General features: G+C 41.1%; 1 protein-coding gene across 5 annotated transcripts in view; it reads left to right on the top strand.

Moving 5' to 3' along the window:
• Positions 1-18,558, top strand: part of plekhg5b (pleckstrin homology domain containing, family G (with RhoGef domain) member 5b) — a 76,610-nt gene that overhangs the window by 31,909 nt on the left and 26,143 nt on the right. The window contains exon 1 of one of the 5 annotated variants that reach the window (XM_040038089.1): positions 7,791-8,417. The exons of 2 other annotated variants lie outside the window; for them this stretch is intronic. Coding sequence is in view for 1 of the 3 variants with exons in the window: in XM_040038088.1 (XP_039894022.1) it covers positions 13,829-13,831 (3 nt within the window). In the remaining 2 variants the exon portion in view is untranslated. Of the gene's footprint in view, positions 1-7,790; positions 8,418-8,441; positions 9,239-12,246; positions 13,832-18,558 lie in introns of those variants that run through there. 2 more of the 5 variants (XM_040038090.1, XM_040038088.1) reach the window with 2 other exon arrangements.

Genomic DNA, 18,558 nt, shown 5'->3' with positions numbered 1-18,558 from the left:
AACCTTATTGAAATAATTACACGAAACTAACATCAGTGCTGTATTTTACCCTGTTTTTCATCGTTTTAGAGAGATTGGAAACTCTCATAGTTGCATTAATTTGTTGCACCTTCTTCTTCTTGAATTGTTAATGCCTCCAGCTGGAGAACTGGCACCAACAGCTTTTTTTTTTCTATTTCTATAAACCTAATATCTGAATAACGTCAATGTAATATCCATTTTCTTTAGTCAGTTTAATGTGCACACAGTTAAAGTTGCTCTGTATTTGGACATGTGGAGTACATCTCATTTAATCACTCATGTTTCTGGCTGGCTTCCATTTTTATAAAAAAAATTTCTCTTTTCCCTCTTTTGTTCCCACTCTTTTATGTTTTATGAGCAATCCTTTGCTTATGTTTAATGGTAATTAATTTTTATTAGTCACAGTCTTATGCGATATACTTAGACAGAATCACCTTATTACTCGCAGCTGACTCATTCAGTCTGTTTTTCTTTTTAGCGGCTATCAGTTCATTTTGTCACGAATGTTTCTTCTTTTATAAGCACAGACACAGTGGATCTTCAGATTTGACCTTGCTTTCTGTTCCACTGAACTGCTCAGTTGAAAAGTCACACTTAACCGACACTGACAGGGACCTGCCGAGGCTGCTAAGTAAACACGTTCATTTGGCTGGATGCCTACTTTCTGTATCTTTGAGGGGGATCTAGGGTGAAGGGTATTAGGCATTATTTCCTGGTAGAAATGGCTTCGGTTCTAGGTGTCATAAGCCCCTTTCAGACATACCCTCCTTTCATTAATCTCAGTGTGTCAGCTGTATGAATGAGCAGTCTTGTTCTTGTTGGAAGAGGCACAACTGCAGTCTTGCTATGGGACAGTAATGTTTGCTTTCAGTAAAGGACAAGTCTGAACTACATATAGTAACATTACCAAACAGGCACATCCTCCCACATGCATCTTTGTGAGTTTAATTCACTAGAAGATGTGTTGAACAGCAATGTGTATATAATGACATTTTTAAAAAAGTATCTCAAAACACTGAAAACAAACACGTGAGGCAAACCAATGAAGAAAGACAAATAAGAAAAGCGAACAAAGTTAATACTCCAAGAGAGTCACTCTTTGTGACATTGATGAAAGAACCAAGCTAAATAAAGCGGGTACTGACAATAACTGTGGCCATAAAGGCAATAAATCTTCTGCTCATAACTTAAAAGGAACCTACGGTATGTCTAAATAACAGGACACCATCGTATGATTAGTGAAGCCAGCAGTATTACATACCCAACATCTGAAAAAGGCAGCATATTTTCTCTAACAACTCACCACTTGCCTAATTGTTCTTGGATCTTCAGCCTGGGAGGATTCACAACTTTTTCTGAAAGCTCATTCAGCATGCATGGACTCTAAAACAGCCGTTCTACATTCATACTATCCACTTCTTCTGCTCATTTTTCTGGATTCATTGGGTCTTTTAGGAATTTCCAGTTAATGTTAGAAAATGGGGAAAAATGGCTGTGTATATTTGCCTTTTTTCACGTCATGCAGCTTCTTCCAGTATCTTCAATAGAGAGCTGCTGATGGTGATTTATCTCTGGACACAACATACATTATGTTCATCAATATTCTTCACAGCTTGTATTGTAATTTAGACATTAAAGTCTTGAAAAGGATGTGACCTCAGCTATATAAACGTTAGGTTCTTGGAAAGTTTACTCTATGAAGTAACGAGAGAACATTGATTGAAATGGTGGTCTAAAATGCTTTGGTTATTCCAGAGTGAATTGAACATTACAGGAGCTGAGGAAATGTTGCCTAATTACATTTCAATATGAAGCTTAGTACTGGAAAACTATGGTCGTAATTAGCTTTTTAGTCCATGCTTTACATTCAGAGATGAATACACTGATGCTGTTCAGAATCACTATACCTCTACTTTTTTACTGCTAAAGCAATTTTCGTTGTTAAGATTGTGATGTAATTGGTAAAAATCAACTTTTACTAGACGACCTTATTAACTAATGCTATAAACTCACCAAATTCACACAGCTTGGCTAAGCTACAGTTAGGTGACTAACATTATCTAGCTCTCTAACACTAATTGGTGGTAATTGGCTAGCTCTCCAAATTACTTCATCAACTAGTGTGGCCCACTCAAACAGTACTGATTTTTACCAGCTATAAATTATGCTGTGCTGCAATGCAAAGGTTTCTTAATCACAATTGCTTACTGAAATACTAGTCGAGGCATGGCTACGCAGTGTGTAGCTAATGCTGCCTGCTTACATCATTCATGATGTACATTTACATACAATAGTGTCATGCAACAGGGCACTTGTTGATATGTGCGGTTTACTGGGTGTTACTGAGAACTCTAAAAAGCTCAAATTATGGAGGATAATAATTAATGTCATGGTGCAATGGGATGAGTAGTAAGGATAATGTAGCACCTTGTACTTTTGCAGCCTTAAAGGCATCATGTCTAAAACCCCCTAAATTTTATTAAATTAAATTTCCTGAACTTATTTATCCATCTATTTTATTCCATGTATCCATTTCAGTTTGGATTGGGTGGTCTGGAGCCTATCCCAGCTGCCATAGGCTTAGAGACAGGGACACCCTGGACAGGTTGCCAGTGTAACACAATGCTAACCCAGAGAAAGGCATTAATCTAACCCCATCCAGAGGACCCACGTAGATATGACAAGAACCTAGAATTCCACAAAGAAAAGCCACTGACTGGAGCTTATTGGTGAGAAACAGCAACCCTGCAACATCTGAGCTTTTTTGCACTATGTCAACTTCTTATCACGTTCTTCTAGTCTAGCGGTCCCCAACATTTTTTGCACCACGGACTGGTTTATGTCCGACAATATTTCCGCGGACCAGCCTTTAAGGTGTCGCGGATAAATACAACAAAATAAAACCAGTACTGGTACAAAAAATATTTATTCATAACAGACGGGAAAAGACCCAGGGAAACGATAAAAATGATTTAAAAAACTAACGATAAAAACCCTGAAAACCATAAATTTCACACCGCAGCCACAGATCGGTGCTGGTCCGTGGGTTGAGGACCGCCGATCTACAGTTTAACACTGTGCCAACATCACACTGTAGTATTTGCAGATTCAGTTTTAAGGAACTTGAACTTAGGAATATAGGTATTTATTGCATATACTCTCTATATAACTGTAAAAAAAAATGGAAACATCTGACAGTTCAAACCAGAGATTTGGTGTGCTATCCAGTAAAGTCTCAGTTATAAGAACAGTCTGGATTAAACTGTCTGGCCCTCTCTTGCATTAAAACGTTTTGTTTTGATTCACTGTTAATCATCTCTTTGTTAGGATCCTGTTTGTTGTATGATTGACCAGTCTGCTTGAAGACATTAAAACCAACACAACAATAAGGAAAAAGTGTGGAAAGCTTTAGTGAAATAATAACTTTAATTCGCAATTGGCTTTTTGATGTGAACACTATTACTTTAAGTAGTCTTGGAAATGATTTTGCTACCTTGAGAAAGACTGAAATCATAATCTTTGTTGCTTCAGAGTAATCTTTTGTGTTACGTTGCACACCACGCTTATCCTGTTAAACACAATAATATCTTCTGTGTTATGGGTTATTACTCAAAAGTGATATTCCCACAATTATGTGGACATTTTTCTTCAATGGCGTAACACTGTTGCGTGGATCCCTGCCACGGTGCAAGCTACAACAGCTCCGTCTTCTTCAAACAGACACGCAGCCTACATCAAAAAGGCAATCAGCAGCTCTTTTGCCTGTGTCTACTTTTCCAGCTCTGTGAAACGTTTCGTTCCAGAGAAAGACTCTGATGCTGTCTTTATCGTCAGACCCTTGTCACCTACCACTATTGAAGATTGGCAGTGAAATATCAGGTATGAATGTAGCTAATTCCAGAGAAATGGAAGACCACAGTCACAACTGTTGCATTGTCTTCTTTACTTGGAACTTGTAAATTAGTTTGGGTTTTGTTTTTTACACTTTAACTGGAACTTTTACTTGTTTTGACAAGAAGTAATGAAAGTGCGATTTTTGCAATTTTTGAACACGCCCACTAGTGCATCACTGTTTGTTAACATGCTGTTTTTTAGTAATCTGTCTCTTATACTTCATTCATGATGTCAGCTTTCCAAATAAATGGCAAATCATGTTTGGTTTGTGTCAGTCTGTGTTCCTACCCTCACCTTTGGTCACTAGCTCAGGGTAGTGGCTGGAAGAATGAGATGTCAAGTGTGAAAGTCCACGGTGTGATTGTTTTGGAGAGTAGACTAGAGTCCTCCACATCAGAAGAAGTCAGTTGAGATGGTTTGGCTATGTGTTTTGGGTGTCTCTGGTGACTCCTGGATCAGTTGTTTCAAGCGTGTCCTATTGGGTATGAGTCACCCTGGGGAGATCCAGAACATGCTCACGAGACGCAGAATACGCTAGAGAGTCTCTTTCAACTGGCTTGGGAACATGACCTGGACCAGTGGTAGTAATTGGATGGATGAATGACTGGATGACCAAAGGAGTGTCTCTACCAAATGGCTATATGAACAGATACAGCCATTTGGTTAGCCATCACAGCTATATGAACTACCTGATTTTGTACAATTCCTTTTGTGTCTTTAATAAAGACCTGAACATTTTTATCCTCATACTACGATGGCTTGTAACTAAAAATATTCAAACTACGTAGGTGTCTTTTAAATTTTGCATTTTTTTTTTTTTTACTATTTTAAGCCCTCATTACTTCATAAGTATAGGAGATATCCACATGAAGTTCAAAACATGTTCAAGATCTGTTAAAAATTGCAACTGGATACCTTTTACATCCACCCCATGTGTCACAGTCTAAAGCAAAAAGGTTCTTTATTTGCAAATCTGAGCAGCAATATCAGATGCAATAGGATATGTCAGAAACAATAATTATCATCTTGGATATTTGATCCACTTTCTGGTAATTCAATGGAGAAAACATCAAGGTGTGTTTGGGGTAAATGTTTAAGGATCATATCACCATGCGGGAGTATTCATCTAGCTTCTGTATCAAAATAACCTTCTAATATAGTCTGTAAAATATAAAGACGTAATATGGAGAAGAACACATTTCAAAAAAATATCACACTGATTAAATAACTTTAGCTCCTGAGGTCCATTCACTTTGAGCACAAAGGAGAAGATGGGTTGTAAAGAATCAGCTGATTCTTAATTTTTCACACAGACTCAAAGTATGGATGCGATGACGGTGAAATGTGGAAAAAAGCAAAAGCCCGTCGACGTGGCTCGGTGGAAAGAAAATCAGCGTGATGGACATTCAGCAAAAACAAACAAGATGGACAATGACTTGTGTGTCTCTGTCCATACATTGTCTCCACAGGAAGTGCAAACACTAGTTTGTGTGTGTAGGGGGATTAGGGACAGCAGTTCAATCCCATCCAAGAGGTTCCCAGTCAGGAAACACCATCGCAGTGGACTGGGGAATAACAGGAAGAGGGTACCTACCCGACTGACGCTCCTATGGAAACGGTTGACCAATTTAGCCTAGCTTCAAAGCGTTAGGAAAAAGCCTAGAGTGTAGAGATGGGATGGGAAAACAACCCCCACACCTCCCTTGCATGCGATGAGTCTTCTCAAGGCAAATCCTGCTAATTATTGGTTGTGAGTGTTTTGAGAATGTAAACAACCGCTGCTTAATGAAATGCTTTGAGAGTGGCAGTCAGCACAGCTTAGTTAGAGAGGCGATAATAAGCTTCGAAAAATCTCTAATTTAATGTGTGTTATTATGGCTGTGGAAGCATGTAATGCTTGCTCTCAATTGAAGCCAGACACGAAACTGGAACTTCCAGCAGCATCATGAGTGAATTATTTGTCTTTTAATCTTTTTCCTTACGTGTCTTTTTTTTTTTTCTTCTCGCTGACTTGCTTTTCTTTGTTAGCTTAATGCTCACATTTCCCTTCCTTTGTCCTCTTTATTTAGCAACTGCCTTGAAGATTTAAAGAAATAAAATCGGGGCTTACAGTTATTGAAGGGTTAATGCTACGGGTAGGCATCTAGGAAAGGCCACTCAAGTCCGCTCCCTCTACAATGGCACTGCCACTGGGGGGCTAATCCTTCTGGGTAATTGCATCTCTGCTATCCACTCTTAAATATAGCCTCCCCCTGATTAACGCTGACAGCGGGGGGTGGCGGAGATGATAAAGATTCAACAGGTCGCCTTGTTTTGAAGTTGTGAGAGAAGAAGAGGTGGAGTTTGTGTATTGTGACCTACCCACTTGACCACTCGATCCTCACCAAAGTCTACCCTTGCCTCTCTTGTGCCCCCCCACCTGAGCCTCAGGGGTCTTGAAATTTTTTTTGCGAGCAGGCTAATTGTGGGGGATTTAAACATGGCTCATCTCAGATTAACCTGAATGACAACAGAACAGAGAGTAGTGGGCTGAGTGTTTGTGGTCAGCGCAACAGACTGTAACAGGAAATTTAGGCTGTAAATCTCACATGCTGTTACACTACAAGCCCACACAAGGCTTCACCCTCCTACACATACCGCACCAAACTAGGGCTACAAGTAATGACTGTTCATTGCACACTATTAATAATTTGTTTGGTCACTAAATGTCAGCAGTCCAAACCTTTAAAAAATAAAAAAAATAAATAAAAATGAACCAGGGACTTTTTTCCTCCTAAGAGGCCAAAGAGAGGACTTGTTGATTTGAAACAACAAACAAAAAACTGGCACAAAAAAAAGTAGCACGTCACAGCTGTTAATCCACAGATTCCATCCATTTATTTTCTTAACTGTTTGTCAAGTTTAGCTGTACCCCAGCTGAAACAGGGGTGACACGCTGCCAGTCTAACACAGAGTGAAAGACAGCCAATTTAGAATAACCAATTAACTTAAGCCCACTAACTAACCTGACTTTGGACTTTGGGAGGAAGTTAAAGTATCTGGAGAAAACCCACAAAGATCCACACAGAAAGCCTCAGCTAGCCAGTGGATTTGAACCCAGGGTTTCTTGTGAGACAGTACTAAACACTGCACCAGTGCGCCACCTATTAATCTGCAGATTACCTTTAATTAATTAATCAGTTAAGAAGGAAAGGCTCCACAGTGAAGTGGTTTAAACAAGCCAAAGATCCCTGGTTTGATTCCAGGCAGACCCAAATCCCTTTGGGGTTGTGTCAGGAAAGGCATGAGACGTAAAAATCTGCCAAACCAAACATGCTACCTGCTGTGGCCGTCCTTTGTGAAAAGGGAGCTGCCAAAAATAGTTAATTAGTTTGGACACAAGTCATATTTTAACAGGCCAGAATTCATGCTGTGAGATAAAAACAAGCAGAAATTCCTAAACTGTTTCTCAAATATTTGTCACTTTTCCTCTAAAGCGACAGACTGAAACTGACTAGCAAAATTACTGTAAACAGTTGACTGCTGCAGACTTTGTTTTAAATGCGTCTTCAGACTTGAGTTGAGTGAAACCGGCTGATGTCACTGTGACGTAATCCGGGTTATTTTTTTCACGCAGATGTTTCTCGGGAGTAACAGGATACCTTGTACACGTGGTTCACCAGTCTGAGCACTCACAGGAGCCATCTAGTGATCTCATGGCTTTGACATATAAACATAGGGGATCGTCCCTTTAAAAACTTCTCAACTTTAAAACATGACAAAAAGAATTGGGAGAATGTGTGATACCTGAATATCTTTGTTGTTTTGTTTTTGATTTCCTGTCTCCTTCATCATTATCTGTTTTTTGTTTTTTTTTCTCCTTTTTCCCTAAAACTGATCCAGACTGAGCAACAGGGAGCCGTGAACGTAGGTTTAAAAGTGTGCCGATGGCAATGTTGACAGATTTACTTCCTTTTCCTCCCCCTGGTCAGCACTTTGGTAAGAAACCAAACTCAACTCCCTCATCTGACCTTCTGCTCCGGTGGGGTCAAAGTTCAAATTAAGTTCTAAAACAAGCTGTGGAGCTGAGCTTAGGCACGAAGACGCAGCTATTCTGTAATTTGCTCGTTTAGTTCGATGGTGAAACCTCAGCTTTTCTGATGGAAAATCAATCCGTTTCTCAGGGGGAAAAAGACGACTTTAAGTGCGAGTTTGCATGAGTCAGCCTGGATGTGTGTGAGCTTGTTGGGTGAGAATGAGTAGATGGGGTGGGGTTGATTATTTCTGTCTGTGTGTCTGCTGTAGTAAAGAGAGTGAGGCTCTCAGCTTTGTCACACTCCAGCCGTGTGTCATATTAACAGCGTCACCCTGAAACTCTGAATTATTTCAGGAACTAGAAAAACTTAAGTTATACAGCAAGTTCAGTTCACTTTGGGACTAAAACTTTCACCACCTGCTGCCTATCGGACGTTGGAGATATCGATCTGTTACCTTTGCTGAGACGTGGAGTTTTTCTATGGCAGGTAAAGATAACGTAGATTGTTTTTCTTAGATTTTGCGGTGATGGTGCTTTTAAGTTTTCCTTTTTGTTAGATAAGTTTGTGAAATACTCATCCCAGAACAGCTGGGAGAAATGCGCCGCTTTAGCAGTTGAATTCACGTGGGGCTTTATCTGGACATTATCGCTGTCACTGGCTGATTTTTAATTAATGGTTTATTTTGTCTAGTCAAAATAAACTCGATGTGTTGAATTCATTATATGGGAATAAGCAAAGTTATCTCGTTTGAGTAGTTTTTGGACTTCTTTGCTTGACAAATGAATGATATGAGGAATTAATGACTTCAAAGTGGGCAGACCTTCAGTTACAGTTTTCGTTCTGGGCAGTACTTGTCTTATTTCTGCCTGTAGGTATCATCTACATCTGTGCAGACCAGCACTTTAAGTCTGTTTTTCCTCGTATGTCTGCATATTTCACATCTGCTTCTTATATCAACAGACCAGTATACACCCTGGCACCCACCGCTGTTCTCTCCTTTCCATATTCTTTATACCAAACTGGAAGTGGTTTCCAAATAATCAATTTCCAAGTCTTATTCGGAACATCTTGCATCCAAATCAGCATTCATTGAAAGTTCTCATTTCACTTGGAATAGCCAATCCCCCCCCCCCTCCTCTCGCTTCCTCCTTTTTTGGTCTTGCTCACCGCCCTCCTGTCTATCCCGCTCTCTTCTACTGCCCTGAAGCTATGGATCGGAAGGCTGGTTACGTCATAGTCAGCCAGCATTGACTGAGACAGCAGTCAGTACACTTGACTTTGTCCAAGCAGAGAGAGAGCAGCTGCTGGTGAGTGGTGTTTTTCTCTCATGAAGTTGTATTGATGGTCTTGAATGGTGAATGGTGTCGAGCCTGTCATTTAGTTCTTCAGCTCTGAGAGGATTTATTGGTGTTTTTCTTCTCACGAGGCATGCGTTTTATTTTATTGTGTTTTTTGTTTTTTCCTCATTGACAGCATAGTGATAGTAGCATGTGTCATCTGGGTTTCCTGTAAATATTTGACCAAGTAGCAGAAGTTGGGGTCAGCTGCGTTTCCGCTGAAGACAGTCAGATAATTTGATTTCAGCCAGTTTAGCTCACTTATACAGCCTGTAAGGGAGATGAAAAAAGTAGTGCTGGCATTCTTGTTTTCTTGGCGGGGGGGCGCTTTAGTAAAATGAGCTGTGAAAAAATGAGGAGGTAATATTTTTCTTGGGCAAACTTCATTGCATGTTGAAACATAACTTTCTCTGGAATGCGTTGTCTGTTTTACCCCCAAAAAAGAGTTGCTGTATTTCCTGTGAGCATGTTTGTTCCTGAGTCTGTTACTTTCAGTGGCAAACTCGGAGAGCCGTGTGCTGACAGATGAAGCTTTGGATCTCATTTCGCCTTTAGATGGTTTGTCTGGTGCTCTGCTGTACGTGATATGGGGAAATGATAAAGGAAAGCGTGTTGATGCATCCCCAAGTCAGTCATTCACAGAATAGTTAATGAATATATGGAAACAGCACCCAATATAATTTGTATACATTCTAATCTAATCTGTTACCATAAGAGGAAGTAGAAATAAATTTTTCTTGGGTCTTTAAAAAAATGTTTTCCATGTAGTGGCAATATAAATGATGTTCATGTGTTAGTAATACAGAATAGGCTCATTTATTCTAAATGTCTATATGTAATCTGGGAAAATCCAGTCCTTGTTCATCATGTGTCACTTTGCAGAGGAGGATGACGTTAAGAAATACTGTATACAGTTACTGGTATCTCCAGTCTGCAGTGAGAATCTAAATGACCCTGATAAAAAGATTGCGAAATGTCTACTTTTGGCGTAATTCAGCTTAATTTAGACTTTATTTATCAATCTAACTGGCGATCTGACACAAGAGCATTGACAAAACAAAGTTTGTGGTGAAAGTGGAGGGGGGGGGGGGCACGTCAGCGAGATGATCATACAAGCTTATTTTGAAGAGAAAACACGTTAAAGTGATTACCCAAACTCTCTGGTGTAAACAACCACCACAGTTTACAGACAGACTTCCTGCTTCATCTGAGATCTGCTGTACTTGCCATAGCTGAGCAAACATTTCATATTCCTGCAGTTGATTGTTGTGCCTGCACTCCTAGTTTTATCTCAAACGTAAGATAAACTGAATAAACTGTTTACTTTATTGTTAATGGAGCTCTTACGAGAACAATGTTCGATATCGCAAGGTGAACCATTTGGTTTAAAGGTGGAGTTTGCATGTTTTTTCCGAGCACTCGTCCCAGTGTCCAAAGACATGCTTGGTAAATAAACTGGTGATTCTAAATTGATCCTAGGTGTGATTGTGTCTCTCTGTGTTGACCCTGCAGTACACTGGGTTTACCCCACTTTTTGCTCAAGCACCGCATTTTTCCTTTTCATTGCATTCTAGACGATTTTTGCCATTTCTGTCTTATGTCCAATTCTTATTCTGAGAATCTTGCCATGTTTGTTTTACTTTTATTCCGCCGCCCAAGCAGCTGCAGTGTCGTAACCGTGACGTCCACTCCAAATTGGTCTATATCGCCCCGAAGAGAGTGCTATACACAAACAGTGGGAGTTAACATTTCTTTATTTTCTTAGAAATCTTTGGCGTAACAAAGATCTGCAAAAGATTTTCCAATGGCAGTGTGAATGTCAGAGGCGTACATAAGTGTCTCATTTTAAAGAGTGCCAAATAAACTCTTATTTAGAAGATGTCGGCAGGGTATTTCCTTAGTATGTCAGGAAGGAGTTGGCATATCATGTCACATTGATCCTTTTTATTTTCCCTCACTGGATAGTAATTTGCTTTTGCTTTCACTTTCACTGGTTGGTTAGATTTAGGAACTAAATACTGTGTCATAATATCAGTACTTTGGGCCAGCTTAAATGTGCTGCCAAGGGTTCCTTTTATGAGTGTCTGCATGCTAGTTAGGGGTGAGATCCTTCCCACTTCTGCTATGAAACCAGTGCCTCATTGCATAGACCCTAGCATGAGTTTGACAAAATGGCAGTATCAGATGCTCTGGGAATGAGAACAGGCTAATTCGTTATTGCTCCTACAGGGACTTTCGGCTGATGAGAACTTTTACTTCTTCCCAGAAACATGCAGCTATAGATGTCTTCTGCTATTTATAGTATTTTACAACATCTAAAAGAAAGAACAGAAGAAAAGGCCCTTTTTTTCCATCACCATTTTAGAAATCTCATAACCTTTCTATAAAATGTGTCATTGTTCTCAAAAGGATTGCAAACAGAATTTGTGAACATCCATCCAAAGATCCTAAAATGACCTTCAACTTTTCTGCTGTGGATGAAAACCCTTGGCAGCTGTCTGGTTTTTAAAAGTGCCTAAAAACGTTGGCATGGAGAAGCTAAGTACTTACATCCGATAAAATTTCAGTTAACTGAATTAAAAATGATTCAGCTGATTTGCTGGCAGTTACTAGTTTTAAGTAGTAAAACTGCAAACACAGTAAAAATATAAATGATCACTTCTTACCTGTCCACTGGTTAAATCGGCAGTATGTCATGTAGGGGTCATTAGGCTGTATATCTTTGCTTTTATTGTTTTATTTCCACTTGCCTTTGAATGACATCATCCCTTGTTAACTGATTCTCCTGCTTGCACTTGATCTTTGTTTAATGAATGAGTACCATCACCAGAATTTACCACTGTCGGCCTTTTTATGAGTATACATAAGTTTGGTGAACACACGGTTTCGCTCTTGCTCTCTCTTTCTCTCTCACACACACACACACACACACACACACACACACACACACACACACACACACACACACACACACACACACACTTGGGCTCTCTCTTGGAAAGATGTAACACAACAAGTGCCTCTGTTTGAGTAAATCCATATGTGTGCAAGGCATCAGCACTGTACTGTACCACGGTGAGGGAGAGTCTCTTAATGAGGAACAGGCGTGCAGACAGGCAGACAGTCGTGTTGCATAAGGGCCGCAGTAAAAAAAACGGGGCCTGGCTATCCTCCTCCGCCCCCTTTGCTTAGCCAGAGGACAGATGGCAGCAGAAGAAAGCGAGCCAAGGAGCAGCAGCGGCGGCGGCGGGGCTCTCCAATGGCACTCCTCAACAGATGCATTGTTTATTTATTGAAAAATAAATCAGACGTGGGCCTGGCCTGCCCAGGCTACCTCTTTGATCTCCTGCAGCCTTACTCTGTGCTGTTTTCAATCCCACCTACTGGGCCACAGCTAATGGCACCTCTGTAATGTTTAGGAAAGTAGGCCCACTCCAGCATACACAGGGAGGCCCTATGGGGCTGCGTGCTTTAGTCCCGAGAGGACAATGAAAGGGGGCTCTTAAGACAAAGGTACTGAAAAAGAAACGCAGCTTGATAAAAAGATCCACCTCTGCCTCAGTCTCTGGTGCAGATGACAATGGCTGAAATGCTCCAGTTGAGTCTTAGAGGCACGACTTCACAAACCAATAGGTGACCTCCCCAATAGGTGATCTCACAGATTCCCTTTCCGAGTCTCACAAACCCTACGGGAGGGATGGAGCACTATTTTTCCTCACTTGGCGTTTTGATAATAGTCAAACTATTATAAACCAGTGCTCCCAAATCTCCCATAGGTGTTCAGTTGACTTATTCACACCATCTTGCTCTGCAGATGGGAGCAGGATAAAATGATCCTTTAGAAAAACTTTTTAATTTGCAGTGACCCGTTCCACAAAGGGGGCAAGTCGGTTATCTTTGATTAACCAGTGGATCCCCTCATAGTAGCAGCAGAGGATTCAGATTATGTAATAACTGCTTGTTTGAAGTACAGCAGCTCCATGTACTTCATTTCCTTGTGTTTGTGTAGTGTCTTGTATTTATGCAGACAGGTCAAACATTAGTACATAAGTGTATTTGACTATAAAAAATCAGACAGTGGTTATCTGCCTTTAAGCCTTAGACTATGAACCACGGGTGATGTGTTCTTGTGTCTGAGTTACCTTTAATTAGTTTGATGTTTTAGACTGTGTGAGTTCATCTGACCAAAGTCTGTCTGGATGTTTAACTGACTTAAATGCAGTCGCAGTATTCGAACAAGACTGTGCATGACTATTGCTGGTCTGGTGCTAACCAATCATTTGTGTGCGTAGGTGTGCTTATTGAGATGCACTTGAGCATTTTTCCTTCCGTGTTTTTGTAAAAAGGGGGGGGGCAGGAGTGTGGGGGTGTTCACAGCTGGAAGAAGGTGAGAGGTTGACTTGTAGCAGGATTATCCAGACCAGCTCCATAACTGATGAGCAGCGGTGTTGAGGCTAAAATAACTGACTGCGGAGGAGAATCTCGACCAGCTGCCAAATCAGTCAATGCGTGCATGTCAAGACAGGACCTTAACACAGCTTCTTCTGTGGGAGTGGAACGATGGTAAGCATCAAAGTTGGCGAGTGTAATTAAACACACTGCACATAGATGTCACCTGCAATCTCAACAAACACTGGAGTGCAGTGAGCTCCTTCACTGTCTGACAGAAGCTTGACCTCGAACAATACATTCAACTTAAACAAACAGTGTTATGCATTATACTCTATATGAAGCATACAGTGTTTTGTGTTGATTCAGGCTACCTTTGATTCCATGTTCTCTATAGTGTGTGTGTGTGGTGGTGGACAGGCTGGGGTGGGGGGTGGTTGATGACAACCACTTTGAACAATGATAGGGAGTTGAGTTTGTTCTATGGGTGTGGGCACCACTGTTACATACAGCCATGTCTGTCGGTGCAGTAGAAGAGTGTTGTGTAGGAATAGGCAATGAAAAAATATGTTTTATTCCTTTTTGGAGCTATGTTTTTCTCTCAGATGCAGAACGTTTACATGTATTACATAAACCCATCTGTCCATATCCACCCTGGAATATACACACACTCTAAAAGTAAAACAACATTTATTAAAGGGGACTTATTATATCCTTTTTATATTCCCAGCTCAGTCGATTTATTCTTAAACACCTTAAGATACTGCCCCTCAGTTCATCCACTGACTAAAACAAGCCATTTAAGTTGTATTAAATAAAGCCACTGCAGCTGGGACATCAATGACAAGAGTGAAAAGAAAGGATGAAACAAAAAAAATAAAACCTAAAACTGTATTTAATGATTTCTAAAAGTTGTGTGGTGTAGGGTGTGAACTTTTTTTCTGTCATCTGATGTGTGGCATGCCAGAAAAACTGCTGCTTTCAGTCAGCTTTATTTTGATTGGCTGCGCCTCGTCAACAGATGGTTTGAATAGCAGGTGGGACGAGGATTTCTGCCCATAGCCGGAGCTGTGTGTGTGTGAGATAAGCATGTTAGAAATATCCCTTCTCTTTGACAGAGCCAAGAATGGGGAAAAAAACTGCCTGAAAACAAATGTTTGTGGCCATTTTTAATATGAGCATCCGCCACTGTAAAAGCATATCCATCCATCCATTCACTTCTGCTTATCCTTTTCAGGGTTGTGGTGGGTGCTGGAGCCTATCCCAGCTGTTTTAGGGCAAGAGGCAGGGTACACCCTGGACAGGTCTCCAGTCTGTCGCAGGGCTAACACGTAGACCCAAGGCTAACACATGTGTTAGCCCTGTAAAAGCATATATGACAAAAAATAAAAGCATAACGGGTCTCCTTTTTATTTCTTCTTCTGGGTGTCTACCAAATGTCTTCTTGAAGCTGTTACCGGTGCTCCTGCTTTCAATTGAAAAATATCAGAAAACACAACTTCCTATTATTTGTAACAAATTCCTATTATGTTACAAAAATGTTTCGCTTTTGCCTCGGGGTTAACGCACTCCTTCTGAACTTGTGTCTGTACTGGGTCTAGCCTGTTTGAGGCTGCCTCAAGGAATGCTTGAAGACAGTCATGCATGGTTCCCCTGGTAAAGCTCGCCTGTGCGCTGCTCTTTAAGTTACCAAGACGTATGCGTCCGAAACCAGCCGATGAGACATTTTAAACAGGATTCCCTTGTAAGAATAAAACACATTGTGTGAGAACAATTCTGACAAAGCACAAAGCTCAACTTGCTGGCTCAACTCCTTTGAAGTGTGGTGTCAACTCTGACAGGCGACAATAAGGGTGGGATTAAATCTGTACTTTCAGCGACTTCAAAGAGTACTTGTGATTTTACAAGCGCCGGGACACCGCACATGAAGAAGAACTGACTGATTTGGCAAACGTACAGGACATTTGGTTATAGCAGCGCACGTGTCCTCTCTGAGCTCTTTCGATTCAAACCATCCGGGGCTGTCTACTGTGCAGTGGATGAAACATTCCTGAACAGGGTTACACTGGGCCAGGGTCTGTGATTAAAAACAACAATCACTCTAGCACCACTGATAATCACTGATTTGTGTGTTTTTGTAGATGAATCGGATAGACTGGTGTAGTCTTCTATCAAGTTTTAAGCTTATCAACCTAATAAGTAACTCTTCTTTTTTGTATTTATAATGTAAGATTGGTTTAGTTTTCAGCATTTCTGAATAGCTGATAAATTCCCATCAAACTCTACCTCCTAATGACACTTACAGAACAAAACTAGGATTAGTCTTTTTTCCCCCTCTTCTTTCAGACCACACAGAGAGGAACCATATCTCGTTGCTCTTCTTCTCCAACTTTAACGTGATGCAAGCGCACACAGTGATGCGTGCTATTACATAAGCGCTAGGTGTTCTCTGGCAGGACAAGCTGTTCCGGAGGAAGGCTGAGTAAGGTTTGAGGGGGAACTGAAGTCAGGTTGCAGACAGGCAGGAGTGTAGCTTTGGCTTTTTGCATTACTGAGCAGATTGTCTTTAAAGCAGCCCTGTGATGGATGGGCCTCGTATCACACTCACTCAGATCTGTAATCTGGGTCTGCTGCCTTTCTCTCTGTGTGCGGAATTATATGATGCACTAAGCGTTATTACCAGCTTGTGAGGATGTGGCAAGCTGTCCGCACTTATATAAAATTGTCCTCAGGATACCAAAATTATTGGTGGTGGTGGTGGTGAGGAGCTTGCAGCCAAATTAAACTGCCTGGCTGATGTGGCTCCAAACCCACAAGTTTCATCTTTTAATTATAAATCATGTTTAAGTAATTTGAATTTAAACTTAAGATAATCATTCCCCACTGTAATGTCATTAAGGTCACTGTGTGAAGTAGCCTAATGTTCTGTAAAGCAATTTTTCTTTAATAAAATAATCCTCAGCTGTCGTGTATGTGTGTGGATATAGCCTCACTGTGTGTCCCTGCATGGACGACTGTGTTGAGGTAATCCTGATTCACCTCAGGAGACTTGAGTCATCTTCTTTCAAACAAAAACAGCTTTATTACAGCTGAACAACTGCTGTGCAGCTCATCGATGACACAACTTTTGAGCAGGCATGCCTGTATTTGTGTGTTCAATTATGCATGTGGGGAGAATTGGCAAGCTGCAGGATGTGTGAAAGCAAGGATGCATAAGCGCGTGCCACGTGGCATCGGATCTGGTAAGCCAAGTGAAGGGGCCGCTGCTGGGGCCTGTGTGTGTATTCTCAGCTGTTGGGGAAGGGGCGAAGCTGGGGCTGTGTGTGTGTGTGTTTGTGTTTTCAGCGTTTTCATGTGCAGTCATGCCGCCCCAAACTACCCCACTAATCCGGGCAGATCTGAGAGCAGGCACGCAGGGGACTCACGCGACGCACTCACATGACACATGTTGTCTCGCACACACTCATACGTTCACCGTCCGAGGCATGCGCGGCTTCCTGTCAGCTGTCTCACACCGCCACCTCCAACTTCATTTGTACCCTCCTCCACCTTTTTCCATTTTGATCCGTATCCAGAAATGCTTCGTAAAAGTCAGGCTGTACCTGAATAACTGTCCGATAGGAATGTTCAGTATTGCAAAAATCTCTGCTGCACATATCCTGAACTGCTACATATCTCTGATAGCTAAATCTATCTTGTGATGACTGTGAGATTACAGGCTTTTCTAGGTTTATTTGACTTTTTAAACAGTTGGTTCTTTTTGGTTCACCAGGAGAGGCATTAGTTCATCCTATGATGGACCATTTATCTTGGCTAAAGCATCCGATTTTTTTTTTTTTTTCCAGCTGCTTTAGTTCCTGCAGGAATGTGAACGCCCTGACTTGATAGCGTGGAGGGCCTACCTATCTTATTGTCTAAATATGGCTTCTGATTTGCTTGTATTTCTCTGGTGTGGTTCTCTTTGCGTCTCCACACTTCATGGAGAACTTAGCATCTCTGTGCGATGAGATATTTGACGCTGCTGTTCAAAAATGCGCACGTGTGTGTGCACTGACATTCACTTCAGAGAAGCATAAGCATGTGATGTTTTAACAACTTTCTATCACTTATTTCTAGCTGTTGAGTGGTGAGGTGAGGTCAGTGAGTCAGATGTGAGACACAGCAGTTATCTGTACCTGCAAGTTACAGAACGTCATCGACTGTGGTTATTGAGAAATGTTCTAACCCAGATTCTGGCTGTTCTTTTAGTCCTCCTTTACCACAGTCACCACAAAGTGAGCAATGCTTGCAGATACGGCTATTTGCTAACTAGGTCGGTCCATTTACACGATGTTTATCACTGAATAGTGCTCATGTGATGACTTTTAATATGAATATCAGCACCCATGTCTGCGTTTTTACATCTGAAATCTTTTATTCATGGGTATGACCATCATTTCTGTCTGTAACTTTAGCAACACACCTGCTTGACTATCTGCAGTTGTTTCAGTATGACAACCCAAACTATAAAAATCAAGTTGTAATTAACTGGAATTGCTGTTTAATCTCATGTCTGTTCACTACAGTACAAAAGGCCATTCTCTCATTAACTTCACTGCTCTTTTTCTCGCTGTAGTCTCTATTTAAATCTTCTCTGGTTGAAGCTGTGTCTGGGTACAGTGACCATGAGTGCATCGGAGGAAGGGAGGAGTCTATGCTGGTGGTGGCAGAGGACAGAAACGACAGAGCTGGGGAGAGGAAAATGAGAAGAAGACCCTGGCTTATGGGGCTGTTTAATCTCTGCAGGACCGTCAGATGGCTTTGACAGAGCACAGGCACCAATTAGGCTGCAAGATTAGGGGGCTTTGTACTTCTGAAAAGCTTCTGGATGGACCTTTTTTATTTTTCCTTCCTGCCTCGCC

Source organism: Simochromis diagramma, unplaced genomic scaffold, assembly GCF_900408965.1.
Source record: "Simochromis diagramma unplaced genomic scaffold, fSimDia1.1 OVJJ01000061.1, whole genome shotgun sequence".
Taxonomy (NCBI): Eukaryota; Metazoa; Chordata; class Actinopteri; order Cichliformes; family Cichlidae; genus Simochromis; species Simochromis diagramma.
The sequence above is the reverse complement of the archived record's forward strand: the minus strand, read 5'-3'. Positions and strand labels throughout refer to the sequence as shown.